Source organism: Drosophila persimilis, unplaced genomic scaffold (assembly GCF_003286085.1).
Source record: "Drosophila persimilis strain 14011-0111.01,24,50 unplaced genomic scaffold, DperRS2 tig00000579-arrow-pilon, whole genome shotgun sequence".
Lineage (NCBI taxonomy): Eukaryota > Metazoa > Arthropoda > Insecta > Diptera > Drosophilidae > Drosophila > Drosophila persimilis.
In genome coordinates, this window is record NW_020825322.1 from 628362 (window position 1) to 642762 (window position 14401).

Consider the following 14401-nt stretch of genomic DNA (forward strand, 5'->3'; position numbering starts at 1 on the left):
TTCCATGCTTAATGCTAGTTTCCAAAAAAAATTTTGGTGGGTCGGGTCTTACGAACTAGAGATGTAGAATCTGGGACTTGGTTTCTTCGTTTTTCACTCACTAAGGCAACATTTTCGATATTTACAGTTTGTACAATGTGGGGATTGGGTATTTTTGGCTTGCTCTCTGGGATTGCTGGGATCGCTGGGATCTCCGGCTCTTTTTCTCGTACTCGGGCACTCTCACTGCTCCTGCCACGAGGAGATGTAGTCGAGGAGCTCCTCGTCGTCGGGCTGCTCGTCGCTGAAGCTGTCGAAGGACTCGAATTTGAGTTGATGCTGGTGCTGGTGTTGGTGGTGCTGCTGGTGATCGTGCTCGTGGTGATCGGGCATCTCCTGCTTCACGTAGCTGGCCGATACATCGGAGGCGTCGCTGTACGAGGGAGTGGGCGATGCCGAGTGGTACGAGTGGGACTGGGCGACAACGAACTGCGATTGGGGGCTGTCCAGGCTGCTGTAGTTGTCGTTGTAGGTGCCATCGTTGCTGCTCTCGTCTCCGGAGCTGTAGATGGGACGGGGCTGGCCATCGCCGAGCATATCCTGCAGGCCGCGTATGTACTCCACGGCGATCTTCAGGGTGTCCACCTTCGATAGCTTCTTGCTGGCGCCGCGTCCCCCATTCGACAGGGCATTGATGACCGTCTGGGGCAGGTGCTGGCGGAGATTGACGAAGCCGTTGTTCACCTGCTTCACGCGGTTGCGCTCCCGGGCATTGCGGCGTGCCACCGATGGCATCTGCGGCTCTCCGTAGGGCATTGGGTTGTAGTTGTTGTACTTCTTCTTCGACAGCATGGGGCCGGCAGAGCTGCTTGTCTGCTGGTGCTGTTGCATGTTCTGGAGCTGGCTGTTGCCCAGAGGCATCTTGGGGGCAATCAGCTGTTGGTGCTGCTGCTGCTGCCCCTGCTGGTGGTGCATCAGTTGCATGATGTTACCGTTGGTCAGCTGATAGTGCTGGTAGCTGCTGCATACGCTCGTCATGGTAATCCGTTTGAGGAGTGGAGTTGCTCTAGCTTGCTGAGATGTTGACTGTGTGGAATCAGATTCCGCAATGATATACCTCGTCCTGCACGGGGCCCTTAAGTACTTGTTGACGCGGGGCCCAGGCAGAGCCAGAGGCAGTGGCAGTGGCAGCGGCAGCGGCAGAGACGGAGGCAGCAACAGAGGGAAAGGCAGCGTCAGAGAGTGCTGTGCTGGTGGTGGTGGCTACGGCTACCTGCCCTTCGTCTTGGTCTCTCCCTTAGGCCTGTGCGCACAAGTGAACGAGCGATCGGGGATCGAGAGGATCGTGTAGCGATCGGGGATCGGGGAACCCAGGAGAGTCCGTCCTGCCTCGGTTCTTCTCGCTCGCTCATGCTCCTAGGGGTTGCTTATAGAGGGTGCAAATCTCTCTCTCTCTCCCTCTCTCTCTTTCTCTCGCACACACCCTCTCCTACTTGATTTATTTCTCCCCCAGCGAGCGAGCGGAGTATTTTCTCATTCTACTTGTAGGACGACAACACACTGTCTTGGTCTTTGTGCATGTATTTTCCTTTTCTTTTGCTTTTCTTTTGGGAAACTCTCTATCGAAATCGAGACTTAAGTCTGTGTGTTGTTCGCCTCGATCCTTGTCAGGAGGATCCAGGATCCTTGGGCAACAGGAGAAAGAACCAAGGAGATGGAGAGAGACGACCGATCCGATGGAGGAGGTGGAGGAGTACAGCCAGAAAGAGGACTCGCTTTTCAATGCACTTCCACTTTTTTTTTTGTCGTTCCATCGTCCTCAATGTCGTTTGCATTGAAAGCAGAAATATTTTTGGGATCGTAGATGGAACAATATTCATTATGGAACTTGATGTTAAATGTGATCCATCATGTGAGAACGAAGAAAACGAAGCCGATACGGAAAAAAGAAACCAAATGAAATGAAGAGGAACACGGTGCACTTTCACTGCCTCGATCGCCCATCGCCCATCTCCCATCACCAAGTCCCTTTCTCCCTTTCTTCGCTCAGATATCAGTCAGATATACTTATGTACATATGTACGATATATATATATTTGTTGGCCTTGATTACGCTTCTGGCGTTCCTCTGGGATCGGAGAACTTATCCCCCTTCTTTTTCGTTGCCGCATTTGACACGTGCTTCCGATCAGAGCCGATATTACCATAAGCTCCATTCTCCAGGCCTCAAGAAACAGAACAACAGAACAACGATAATGTCGCAGACAAATCCCACAAGTGTGTGCCCCCTCATGCATATAAAAGACGCCAAGCAGATCCAACAACCCGATCGAATGGCCAGCTTTTGATACCCTTTCCAAACGCAAAGACTGGAAAACGCATATCTTTCAAATTTTGTTGCATTAGCCAGAAAAATGCTGTCATTAATAAAGAAGGAGCTCGTCAAATAATGAAATATTATTCACGTTTTTTCCGAAATGATCCAAGCTCTAAAAATACCTTATATAAATGGTTTTCGTGCCAATTTCTATACAGATATACCTAGTCTTGATCGAATATTCGATGCTGATCATGACACTTAAGAGTATGTTGGCAAAAGGAAAAAAAAAAAAAAACAAGTGGCGGGGGCTTTGTCACGAAGCTGCTTGACATTGATATTGACAGCATTTGAGATCCCCTACATAAGTATATCTGTACCCTCCCTAATCCCACCCTTCGAAAACAACCTCAATGATGGGATACGGGTATATCCCATGGCTATTTATATCGGCCGTAACAAGTGGACCTCAGTTCTCGGTCCGCAGTGCGCCGCACCACCCCCGCCATAAAGCCGCCAATAAATGTGTAAAAAACTGAAACAGAAACAGAAACCAACGCCAACTTTGTTGCAGATGAGGATGAGGCAGGCAGAAAATGCATGGCGAGGAACGAATACCGTTAGGGGGAATCGGGATCGGAGGGAATGGTGGGATGATGGGCTCGTTCTGGTAACGAGATTGCGGCTATAAACGAATAAAACCTTGATTAACATGGGCCCAAAGCAGCTGCCGGCAAAGGGAGTTGGTGGCCGACTCGGATTCGGAGTCACACCCATTTCAAGGTACGAGTAGAACCAACCTGGATAATCGAAAAACCACATTCCAAAACAGAACCACTTTCGTTATAATCGTTTTTTAAAAGCTGCCACTGTTGGAAGGGATTGATGATTGGTGTTTGATCCTAATGCATTTCTAATATACTGAATGAATCGAAAAATGTTTGCGTCATCACCTGTACGCCCCCCTTTCAGGATTCAACCCTTTTTCAATTTGTTCTATCCACACCCATACAAATCCGAACATAGCCGAGCCGATCCGAGCAGATCCGAAATGGAAATGAAAATTGTTTTGGTAGCATTTTAATTAGCCGCGGACTTCTTTTCGCTCTGGGGCGAGTGATTAATTAAACCGAATGAAATGTGAAAAAGTGTTGATCCTTTGTCTACCCAGGATCAGGTACTCAAATGATCAACAGGATCAACAGATCTCTAGGGTTGACAGGTTTGTCATTGTGAGAGTTGAAGCGCCCTCTGGCACGCATACCATTCTAATTGGATGTCAGCAGCGCCATCTGTCGCTCGCATTGCATTATTACAAGAATCCTGTTCTCATCAAGGGATGGGATGAAGTGGAATAATACTGCTCGTACCACAGTTCTATGAGCAACAGAATCACTTTAGCAGAAGATTTTCTGTTTTCAATCAATGGTATGTTCCTTCGGAAAAATCGTACTGAGTCTTCAGTTTGTATTTTTTCCCTTACAATTTGAAAACTTCTGAACCCAAAACGTGTGTGAAAGATATCCCTTTTGCTATTGCAACTTAACAAATATCGAATCCCTTTGTATCTTTTTGTCTTCGAAGCGAATTAACCCGTTCGCTTATGGGAAATTTGTAGAGCGAATCAGTGTCATTCGGATCATCCGACCTAGTGGACCAGAGGTCTAAGCCAGGTACGTATAGAAGCTAAATTAGTAATCTTACCTGTGGGATTTACCCAAGTGATCGTCTGTTTTGGCTGTAATTCCTATTGCTCTGGTCCAGGTTTCCCCAGAAGTTCCCAAACGGAAGCATCATCCCACAAGCCTCCTTATCGGGGATATGCGCCCTGACACAATTAATTATATATTTTATGTGCTTGCTGTTCATTAACACTAATTGGAATTCAAAACATCATCCAAGGCAAGGCTGCTACCGAACTCTGACACCAACTTTGAACTCTGCAATCCCCTCACGTACGTGCAAGACGTGATGTAGTAGGTCACCGTCGCCGTCAAAACCGGAGAGCAGTGCGTGTAAGAGTACGAGTAAGAGCTATTGACTGGATGGTGCTGCTGTTTTCGAAGGTGATATCGATATCGTAAGCGTGAAATCTGTCAGATCGGTGCGATCCCATCCGATGGTGCGACACGATCCAGATCTCTATCCTATTGTCATCACATTAATTTGACTTTTTATGGGTGTTCTTCGGTCCTTATATCGCTCTCAAGATCTAAAAGCGGAAATTGTCACATCCTTCAGTTACGCGGAGTCTGTTGGTGATTTTTTGTGAATGGAAAAGAAATGAAACGAAAGCGAAGTGAAAATCGACTTGGGACAACTGAAAGCTGAGATCATCCTGGGGCCGCCTGATGTTGCAAGTTGATGCTCTGCAGGGGCACGATCACACCTAATAACGGTAATTTACACGCACGCTACTTGCGATAATTGTGCTGACAGCCGCCGGCCAGGATATGTGGCTGTGGCCCCCAAACCCAAACCCAAAGGCCCCCGAGGCCCCGAAAAACCGAAACCAAAGTCAAAGTCAAACCGCAGAAGCAGCAGCAGCAGCCGTACATCCCGCCCGATGAGCTGAGTGAGATAACAGCCAGAGCAAATCAGCAGCAATCGAGCAGAGCAGAGAGCATACAGCATACAGCAGAGAGCTTCGGTTATTAAAATCGGCAGTCGGCAACGGAATTGTACACTGAAAGAAGTCCAAAAGCGTGGTCGACCCATAAGAATATTCCCCGGAAATTCAGTTTAATAACATAACTTTTGTGGTATTTAGAAGTATTACAAGGATGCATATATATGTATACAGAATCAATGAATACAATTCCTAATAAAAGATAAAAGATAAGGTACCAAACCATGTCTCCCAAAATATCCCTTAAACTTATAGCCCTCTCACCTAAATTTAGAACATTTTTAAAACTGTTTTCTCTTATGTATTTATCTCTAATTCAATTATCATCTTAGTCCATAATCCGCAGAATTCAAAACTTTTTACGAATACTTTTATAGTTTCCACAGAACAAAATTCATGATGGATTGGTTGAAGATTGTATACTGAAGACCGGCAAGTGAGAATTAAATGTTGAAACAATTTCCATCAAAATTGAATAAAAATCACGAAATCTGAGGCAAGTCTCACATTTTTCGCCAAGTGCTGTCTGAAGCTGAAGCGGTGGCGGCAATGCTTGATTGTTGTGGTAACCGAATACGCGGCTCAAGTGCGAAAAAATGTTGTCGAGGTGTGAAAAATAACTGGCCAAAGAGCTGCTATCCATGAGGGGCCCCGCGATGGAGGCCTGCGACTGGGTCTGGGACTGAGACTCGCATTGGGACTGGCACTGGGGACTGGGATCGGGACTGGGACTAGGGGAAGAGGAAATACGTTTCTTCTGGGGCACGCATCGAAGGTGTTGAAAGCTTTGCGCTTCTAAGAAACGTTTGTCTGTTGGCTGTGGTTGTTGTGATTCGGGCTGCTTGATAGCTGGGAACAGGGCTGCTACTTCTTGGGCAACGAACGGACACTGAACGGACACCAAACGGACACCGAACCGAACGGACAGCAAGGCAGTGCGGCAGCGGGCCCCAAGATGATATTTGTCGATGGTGTCGAGGTGTTAAAATTACCCCAAAGGTACATAATAATTACCTTAAATTGCAAAAACAGCGAAATAAATTTCCAGCCAAGGAGCAGACACTGGGCACTGGGCACTGGGCCGTAGCCCGGGAATGGATTGTTGCGTCGCGTTGGTTCGGCACGTTTGAAGCGTGCCGCGGCGTTGCCAGACTGTTGTTGTACGCGATGCTCGTTTGTGGCAAGAGAGAGGGGCATGCAAATACGAGTGCCAGTGCCAGTGCGAGTGCGAGCATGCCCCAAACGGACAACGGGGCGTGTGTCCTCCATAAAAATTGAATGCTGTCGCCGTAATTAACAGGCGGCCGGAGGGAGGGAGCAGAGGAAGACCATCCACAGAGAGATGACCGCAAGAAAAATGACAGTCGAAGCTGTTAGCCAGGGGCCGATCTATTTAATTAATTGCTAACAAGTTGAAAATGTTTAAATGGTTTATGAGACGCAAGCCCTGGCCAAAAGGAACCATCCTCCATCTCCCAGCTCCAGCAGCTCCTACGGCTCCCCATACGCTCGATGAGCCGCCACCGTCGCCGTTGCCGTTGCCGCTGCCACCTTGGTGGTAGCGCTTTGGGCCGTTTTCGGGACCATAAAGACAAATTGTGATGGCTCTTGTTGTGCTGCTTCTTGGTGTGGTTTTTGTTGTGGTTGTTGTTCCCCGATCGTCATTCCATTAATGCTGGAACTTGGGAACGACACGGAAGAGTACCCTTTGGGTACTTTTCCTCTGGGGCTGTTCTATACTGAAGGATTTTCATCGCACAAAACTATCAATCCGTGATGGATAAACATATGTATGTACGTATGAGATGAATTATAGATACAAGTTTGGGCTAGTAATCTTTGCACGTCATTAGTCTAAAAAAAAGGAGAGTAAGGTAAGCTCATCTCTTCAGGATTGGATCTACTGCTTTAAGTATTCTCAATATTCGTTTAAGAAAAAGGCGGTGTTTCATGGTTATCGAATTCTTAGATAAAAGATGTAAGTGCCAGTGAATGAAAGTGAATTCAAAATACCCAATTGGATTTTTCCATGATGGAAGTTATGTAATCCGACGGAATCGCATCGTTTGCTGCTGGCCGCGGCGACTGCTTAAAGCTCAATGTGTTGACACTTTGGCCACATCGCATCACATGGCTATATGCAAATCGCTTGGGGAGAGACACCCGAAACTCAAGGCCCAGAACCAGTCCAGGTTCAGGTCCAGGTCCAGGTCCAGGTCCAGTGCAACTCCAGCTACAGTCCTGGAGGAAGAGGCTGCTGGAAAGCGGCAACACGACTCCGTCGTGCGAATCGCATTTATCAATGTGAAAAATGAGTTGTGAGGCGGCAATTATCATTAAAAGTAACATGACTGCCGTCAACGTGGTTGTCGTTGTCTCAGTCCCAGTTCCAGGATCACAGCCCATCCCCTCTGCAGAGTTGCAGAGCTGCAGAGTGGGGATGGGAGAACGAGACCCCGCTGGCTCCCTGATAATCTCCCCAGAGAGAGAGAGAGAGAGGGAGTCCAAGCAACCCATCGATAGATTGATCTAACGCTAATTAATGATTAAGAAGCAGGCAATTTCTCGGGCTCCCGTGGCTCAGCGGTAGGAATTATGCAAAGGCGAAGGGGCCAAAACAAACATGTACGATATACTGTCTGAGGATCGGGAATGAGTTTGCGGTTCGGATATTGATGGCATGGATCGCAGCGGGGTCGCCAGAATGCGGCCAAGACAAGTAGCACACGCCGGCAATTCGCAGAAAGACTCAAGAATCCAGGCAGCCAGGATCCTGTTCTCTAATGGCTGGCGCTCTGTTACAATTTCGATTTCTTTGGAAACAGAAATTATTATTACTTTTTACTTTTGTTTTGTTATACTCGTCGTGTATTTTGAACTTGGTTTTATTTTGCGGTCGCCGTCTCCTCTTGGTGTAATTTTTCCAGAGCAGTTTTTTCGATTCCCTCGATCGCACAGATGCAATTAATCTAAATCCAATTATAAGACAAAGCGGGTCAGGCCAAGGGCCATTAACCGCACCGCTCTGCGCTGTCGTATCTGTATCCGTATCTCTTGTATCTGTGTATCTGTAGCTGGGTGATATACGTCACTGTGTAGCCGATTTTTGTATTGAAATCAATACATTTAACAGTCTTTTGTTTAAGGAAGGGGCAGAGGCAGAGGCAGAGGCAGAGACTGAGGCTGCAGAGGGCAGATACGAGTGAGGCAACTGTTGGACTGTGGATCTGGATGAGGATGAGGATAACTTCCTCTCGCCGGCCCCCGAGGGCCAGATGAGAAGTCAGGAGAAAACATTGCATATCATATTACAGCCACACTCGATTGGGATGGGTATGGGGATTGGTGCCTGGCTCTGGGACTGGCACTGTGTTGCAGTTGCAGCACAGCTCTTGGTGCGGCTAACAAGATGCATGAAGTGTCTAAATTGGTGTTGAACCATATTACCCCTTGACTGGCCTCCAGGGCAAACGCACACGGTCGCTAGCGATTGGGCGGGAGGAAGGAGTGAATCGAGCAGGAAAGGAAAGGAAAGGGAACTAGCTCATTGTAGGGCAGGAAGCGGGAACGAGGGCTTTAGAGTGGCACTATCTCATGCCACTTGTTTAATATAATGTGAAACCCATTAGGAGGAAATATGTAAGAAATCATAGATGAAAAAACCAAATGCTCGACGAACTCTTTCCAGGTAAACGTAACATTTTTGTAAATTTGTTCATTATTTACCTCCAAATTACTGCTAATTGACCTTTTTCGGAATATATAGCCAACATTAAAACAATGCATTGCTTAATTCTCTTTTAAGAATAAATGTTACCCAAGTTGAAAGTTTAAGAATGCTTTTTTTTTGCTAGAATCTACAGAGTTACTTAGTAGAAGTGGATGCCATTTACATAGCTGTGATCCTAGTTCCCACAAAAGTGTCTGTGTAAGTCAACAGAAAACGCTGGAGTTCCACTTAAATACCAAAATATCTCTGTAGTTTTCAATCCCGATTACCGATTCATTTGAAGCGAATGTCTCCGTTCGCTTTTGTGAAATTTTGAACGATAAAAAATAAGTTATTAATATAATAGAATCTCTGCTATTCAGATGCTGTTTGAGAGAATAGTTTAAACGATCCTCTGAACTGTATCTTTATCATTAAAAGAGTGGTCAAACATCTGCAGACGATGAGGAGGGGCCGAGGGCACCGTCAGTACGATACCCGACTAAGCTGAGGATCAGATGTTGTCCCATCGAGAAGGTCCGACACTCGTCGCAAGTAAGCCGATTGGAACCCCCTTCTGTGGGACACAATCTCCGTACTTACTCGCACTTATCCCCAAAAACTTCATGAGGCCAGAAGACCACACAGCCAACAGCCGAGAGCACAGAGCAGAGACATATGGGGTGAGAAAGAGGGAGAGGAGCACTCCAGCGATAAGTATCTTCGTTTTGGGTCCTAAGTCAACACGATTTATGTGACTTAATTCCCTCGAAAACTGACAATTACACGCAACCGAGCAGATCCCGCATGATTCCCATATTCCAAGGTCCAAGTACGACTTCAAGTCGAGCTGCAAAAGGATTAAAGGATAGCGGCCCATCAGGAGTCGCTGGAGGACAATGGCGTTAAATATGAAAAATTGATAGACTTCAAGGATAAGGTCAATGAAATTTATGACTTATTTAACGCGGTTCCAGTTCCAAATAGAAATATCAATAGAAAATGGAGATGCCAAGGAAAATCTCCCCCATGACTAGGCATTTTCCCTCTCGACCATCGAGCTCCGATCCTGCGGTCGTTAATAGCCCTTGGTATTTGTTACTTTTCTTTTTTTTTATTATTTCTCCATTTGCTTTATCTTCGCGCATCATCGAGAGGGAAAAGGACGACGAGGAGGCCGGGGATAAGGATAAGGACTCGGACTCGCACTCTGGGGCTTTGTAGTTTTAATAATTTCATATTTCTTTACTTTTTGGTGTGCTCGGGCTCGGTCTCTGTCTTGTGTGCCTGTGTGTTTTGTGTTTGGTCATCGCAGTTTGTGGAAATTTACACCGTCTCCGTGTATCTTGGCGCTGGAATCTCTAGCGTCTATGATAGGTCTCTCCGCCCCCTTTCCGGGACATTGTTTTGTTTGGTTTTTTGTGGCCCAGCCCCTGCTGCCGCTCCGAAATAATTCGGCTCTTACTTAGAGCCAAATGGCTGGAACGTGTCGCTAGTTTTAATTGCCATTTATGAGACCTAATGATCAATGATCTCATTGGCAACAGAGGAAAAAGATCGGTTAATGTGGATGCTGTAAGGGTCGGATAGTCTTAACCACTAAAAGTTAGAGAACCTTAAATTGATGGATCGTTTCTGATCTAAAACTTTTATCCCATCCCGAAATACCATTGAACAAGTATTTAATCTACCATTAGCTTACAGGCCACAGAAGGCCAAATATATGATGCAAAATACTCTGAAGAACAATCTATTAATATTTGATTAAATATATAGTTCATATTCAACCATTTGCCGTAGTTTTGTGAACTATTTCGAAAGCATGATTTTAATATGCGAATGAACTTCAGAAATATGTTTGAATCTGGAATCTGGTGTCCCAATTTCCGGTAGTTGCTTTTTTCTTGATGCGCAACAAATACCATACGATTCATGTTTGAGCGCTTGACAATAGTGATATTCTTTGTCCATAGCACCAATCAGCACTTTCAGATGAGCGAAATATTCAATATCTGCCTCGTACGTATAAGAAACACCGATTTGAAATACGATTACTTAATTGAGTGTCATTTATTGCCGCTAAAAAATCCAAAAGGTAGTTGAATATGAATGCAGAATTGATTGGATTTTCATGGGATTGAGAATACAAATGTTGTCTTAAAAATATGAACCTATATTTTCTTAATTCTAGTAATTGTGTGGCATCGCGTAAATATCGCTTAGGTCCGGTTTTACGACCGTGGTCTTTACTGTCTAATTCTAAATAACGTAGTCCATTTAAGAGAATTCAGTTGAGTGTCTCCCATTCATTGGGCTTTACCTTTTTCATAATGGTAATTATCTTTCATCTTATTTCAAGGTATTATCCATTCTCTCTCAATCCTACATTGACTTCTTAGCTTCGCTATCGCTATGTATACGATCTTTCATATCAAAATTTATAGTAGTTTGATAATGATAGAAAATGTTCACCTATAAAGTGCAACGATAGTTTCTCGTCTTCATACTTTCAGCTCCAAGTCTTTGGTTCTTGGCTCGAATGAAATCTATTGGAAGTTCTTAAAGGCTTGCCATTTCCTCTGCCTCTTAGAGAACATTTCTTCCATCTCAGAATCGCTAATCCCTGATGCTGGAGGCTGGATGCCCATTCCCTGGGCTCTGTTTTTAATTGGTTTCTGCTTTCGGATGCTTTCACCTGGGGAATCGCTCCCTATTTGCGTGCTCTGCGGCTATTTAAATGCCATCGTCCCGTCGATCGCCCAATGGACACGCGTTGCTGGATGGACATGCAACTCTTGGCCAATTAGCCGATGCTGCCTCGTGGTGAGGCATCCCCCATCCAAAACATAATGCGAACGAGAAGAAAATTTGTGGCAAAGTGTTGATAACTTCATTTCCAGTGGAGCCCAATGCTAGCTTATAAGTGGGATGAGAACTGGAGAAACTGGAGAGAGGCCCTGGACCCCACAGGAAATGCGATAAACGCATTTTAATTATACACAATAGAGCTGATTAAAATGCAATTTGCAATCAGGGGTATTTCAATTGTTACATTCTGCGGCACGCACCCAAGAGCCTGAGAGCCCAACATCTGATCCTCCAGCAGCAGCTGAGAGATAGCCTTTTGGTAAATAAAGTCATTAAAATGGGATCAAAATTATGGTGCAATTACGTTTTTGGGTGGCCAGGGAATTGAGCCTGATTTCAATTACCTTTTGATCATGGCCATTAGCCAGAAATAAAGGGAGCATTGCGAATTAAAAGGCGAACAAATCGAAATTGAATATGCGAGTTTGGGGAAAGGACCATAGCGAACACGATCCTGGAAAGCAGATCCAGATCCGCAGCGAGGATGGTGCCAAGGAAAGTGGGAAACTTGAGCCTTGATTCCGGGGCTCATGCCATTTAGACGCCTTCCATTGTTCGAGACCGGCACTGGCACTGGCCCTGGCATTGATTCTCCTCACAAGATTAGCCACGGCCGTGACTAGGAGATAGAATATACCCTGGACACAGTAGCCATCCTGCGTGGTTGGCTACTGTGCAACGAATCCGAATCTGGCCCGAACCAATACCAAACTGAACCAGCTGGCCAAGAAGAACGCACAGCACATCATAGCACAGATGTTCAACAGAATAGAACTTGACCTTGCCACCAGAACTAAAAGGGAAGCAAAACAGAAACAGAAACCGAAACAGTAACAGAAACAGAAAGAGACCTGACCATGGATTTCATGGCTAGTCCAAATATTTACACCGATGCCAATGCCAATGCAAATGTGAAATTAATTTCACTACAGTTGCAGTTTGGCTGCAAACATCGGTAGCTGAAGCTGAATGCCACGCATCCGTTGCGCTGTGGGAGATGGATATGGATGTTCGGGGCCGTTTGTGCCTCAATACAAAACTCATACGAAAATCATTTTGCAACAGGCCATTGTGTGAGGCCAGAGATACGCTTATAGTAGTATCTCCAGCTCCATGCAACGGGCACCGTGTACCATTCAACATGCAACATGCCCCCCAACTTCAATGTGCATTTATGAATGAAAATTTCGCACGCTTAAACGGGACGTGAGCTGGGGGCACACGTTGCACGAGACGAGACGTTGTGGATGAGGCTGTTGCACCTGATAATTGACAAAACCTGCCAGGTTTGTGGGCTTTTTTCCGTCTCTCGATTTTTTATTTGGGGCCCCGAAACGGGAAGTGGGCAAGACAGCAAAGAAACAGGAAAGGAAACGAATCGAATCGCATTTGAACGAACTGGAAATACTCTTGTGGGCTGGGATTGCATTCGCGGCTGTTCTTTTGCTAAGAAAAAGACCAGAAAGATAGAGATCCTGAATGATACAAATTGAGATTGATGGATTTGATGTAATGAAATCTTGAGAGATTGTTAATAAAATGTGTACTAAAACTGGGTGAATAGGGAATTGGAGAGAAGACATGAAGCAAGCGATGGAATCGTTCCGTTCCCATTACTAAGAACTGAAGGAAATGATCTCCAACAAATGTAAATCTCAAGAAAATAAGACTTTACCAAGATATAGACAAACTCCTTTATGGCTGGAGACATCAGATAACGATTCGTGGTGCCCATCAGAGCTGCCCCATAATGATGGTCACGCTTTAGATGTTTTGTGCCCAGGCGAACAACTCTTTGGAAGAGTAACTCTTTGCTCAGAGCCACCGACCACCGATGGGAACTGCATCCTCCTAGTGAAGACTGAAGCCTGAAGACCGAGCCAAGTGCCTCATGCCTGCATTTTATTTGGCCGAATGATTCAATATTGAGGTTTTGGCTCGTTGCGGTTGCCAGAGAGCAGACTGAGAGAGTTGAGAGGATGGTTCGTGGAAGTGGCGCACATTTGTTTATCCAGTCCCATCTCTACCATGTATCCCAGATACATGTGTATCTATGTATCTAAATATTTACCGCAGCCGCACAATAGATTCAGAGGGAGAAAGAGAGAGAGATCGAGAGTGACGCCATCGGCTAGAGTGCCAAGGATATTCTTCAAGGGGTTTTGTGTGTAACCATGGTCTAGGGATCGGGGATCAGGGATCAGGGATCAAAGGATGTGCTGTCACCGCAGTGGACGACGCCCTGTCCTCTGCTTATGGATATGGATATCAAAACAAATACGAGTAAGTATTTGTGCAGCAACAGCAACAGCAAATCAAAGACAATGCAGACAAAGAATTGTGTTTGGTCATGGCATGGCGCAATCCTTTTACCAATCCCAAACCAAAACCCAAACCCAATCCCTGTCTCAATCCCAACCCTTTGCACTGCCTCGATAAACTCTTGAACTTTGGCTGGGTGTCTGGGTCTGGGGCTTTTTTTGCGGCGGTACGCGTGGCTTATGCTGATGCCGCATCCTGCGCCAACGGGTAATTACAGATCATGATTTATGGCCAGCTGACCCGAAAGCCAAAACAACAACAACAACAGCAACAAAAACAACCGATCGATCAGTTCAGCTCTGTCCGCCCATTTTGGCCCCTTTGGGGCAACAATCCATCCCCCCGCTGCAATCTCCTGCCGTACCGTCGCTGTACCGTGTATCTCTTTCGGCCCCATCCCCATCCACGGCTGGTGCTGCTGCTTCTGCTGCAGATGCAGATGCGTCTGGGGTTTTTGTTTTGGTTTGGTTTTCGCTCTTTATGCAAATAAAATAAAAGAAGGCTATCCCCAAGGAGAGTGTTTGACAAAGTCGAGTCTCCAACGCCGCCAACGCCACCGCAGAGATTGATGTGGCAC

General features: G+C 45.9%; 1 protein-coding gene across 1 annotated transcript; it reads right to left on the reverse strand.

Moving 5' to 3' along the window:
• Positions 1–222: 222 nt before the first annotated feature.
• On the reverse strand, positions 223–1017 carry LOC6598349 (achaete-scute complex protein T3). The gene has a single exon (XM_002023439.1). The coding sequence runs from the start codon at positions 1015–1017 to the stop codon at positions 223–225; it is 795 nt and encodes a 264-aa protein (XP_002023475.1).
• Between the last annotated feature and the right edge of the window lie 13384 nt (positions 1018–14401).

What these genes read in the sequence shown, in the direction of transcription:
- LOC6598349 (XM_002023439.1), bottom strand. Translation starts at nt 1,017, where the DNA reads ATGACGAGCGTATGCAGCAGCTACCAGCACTATCAGCTGACCAACGGT.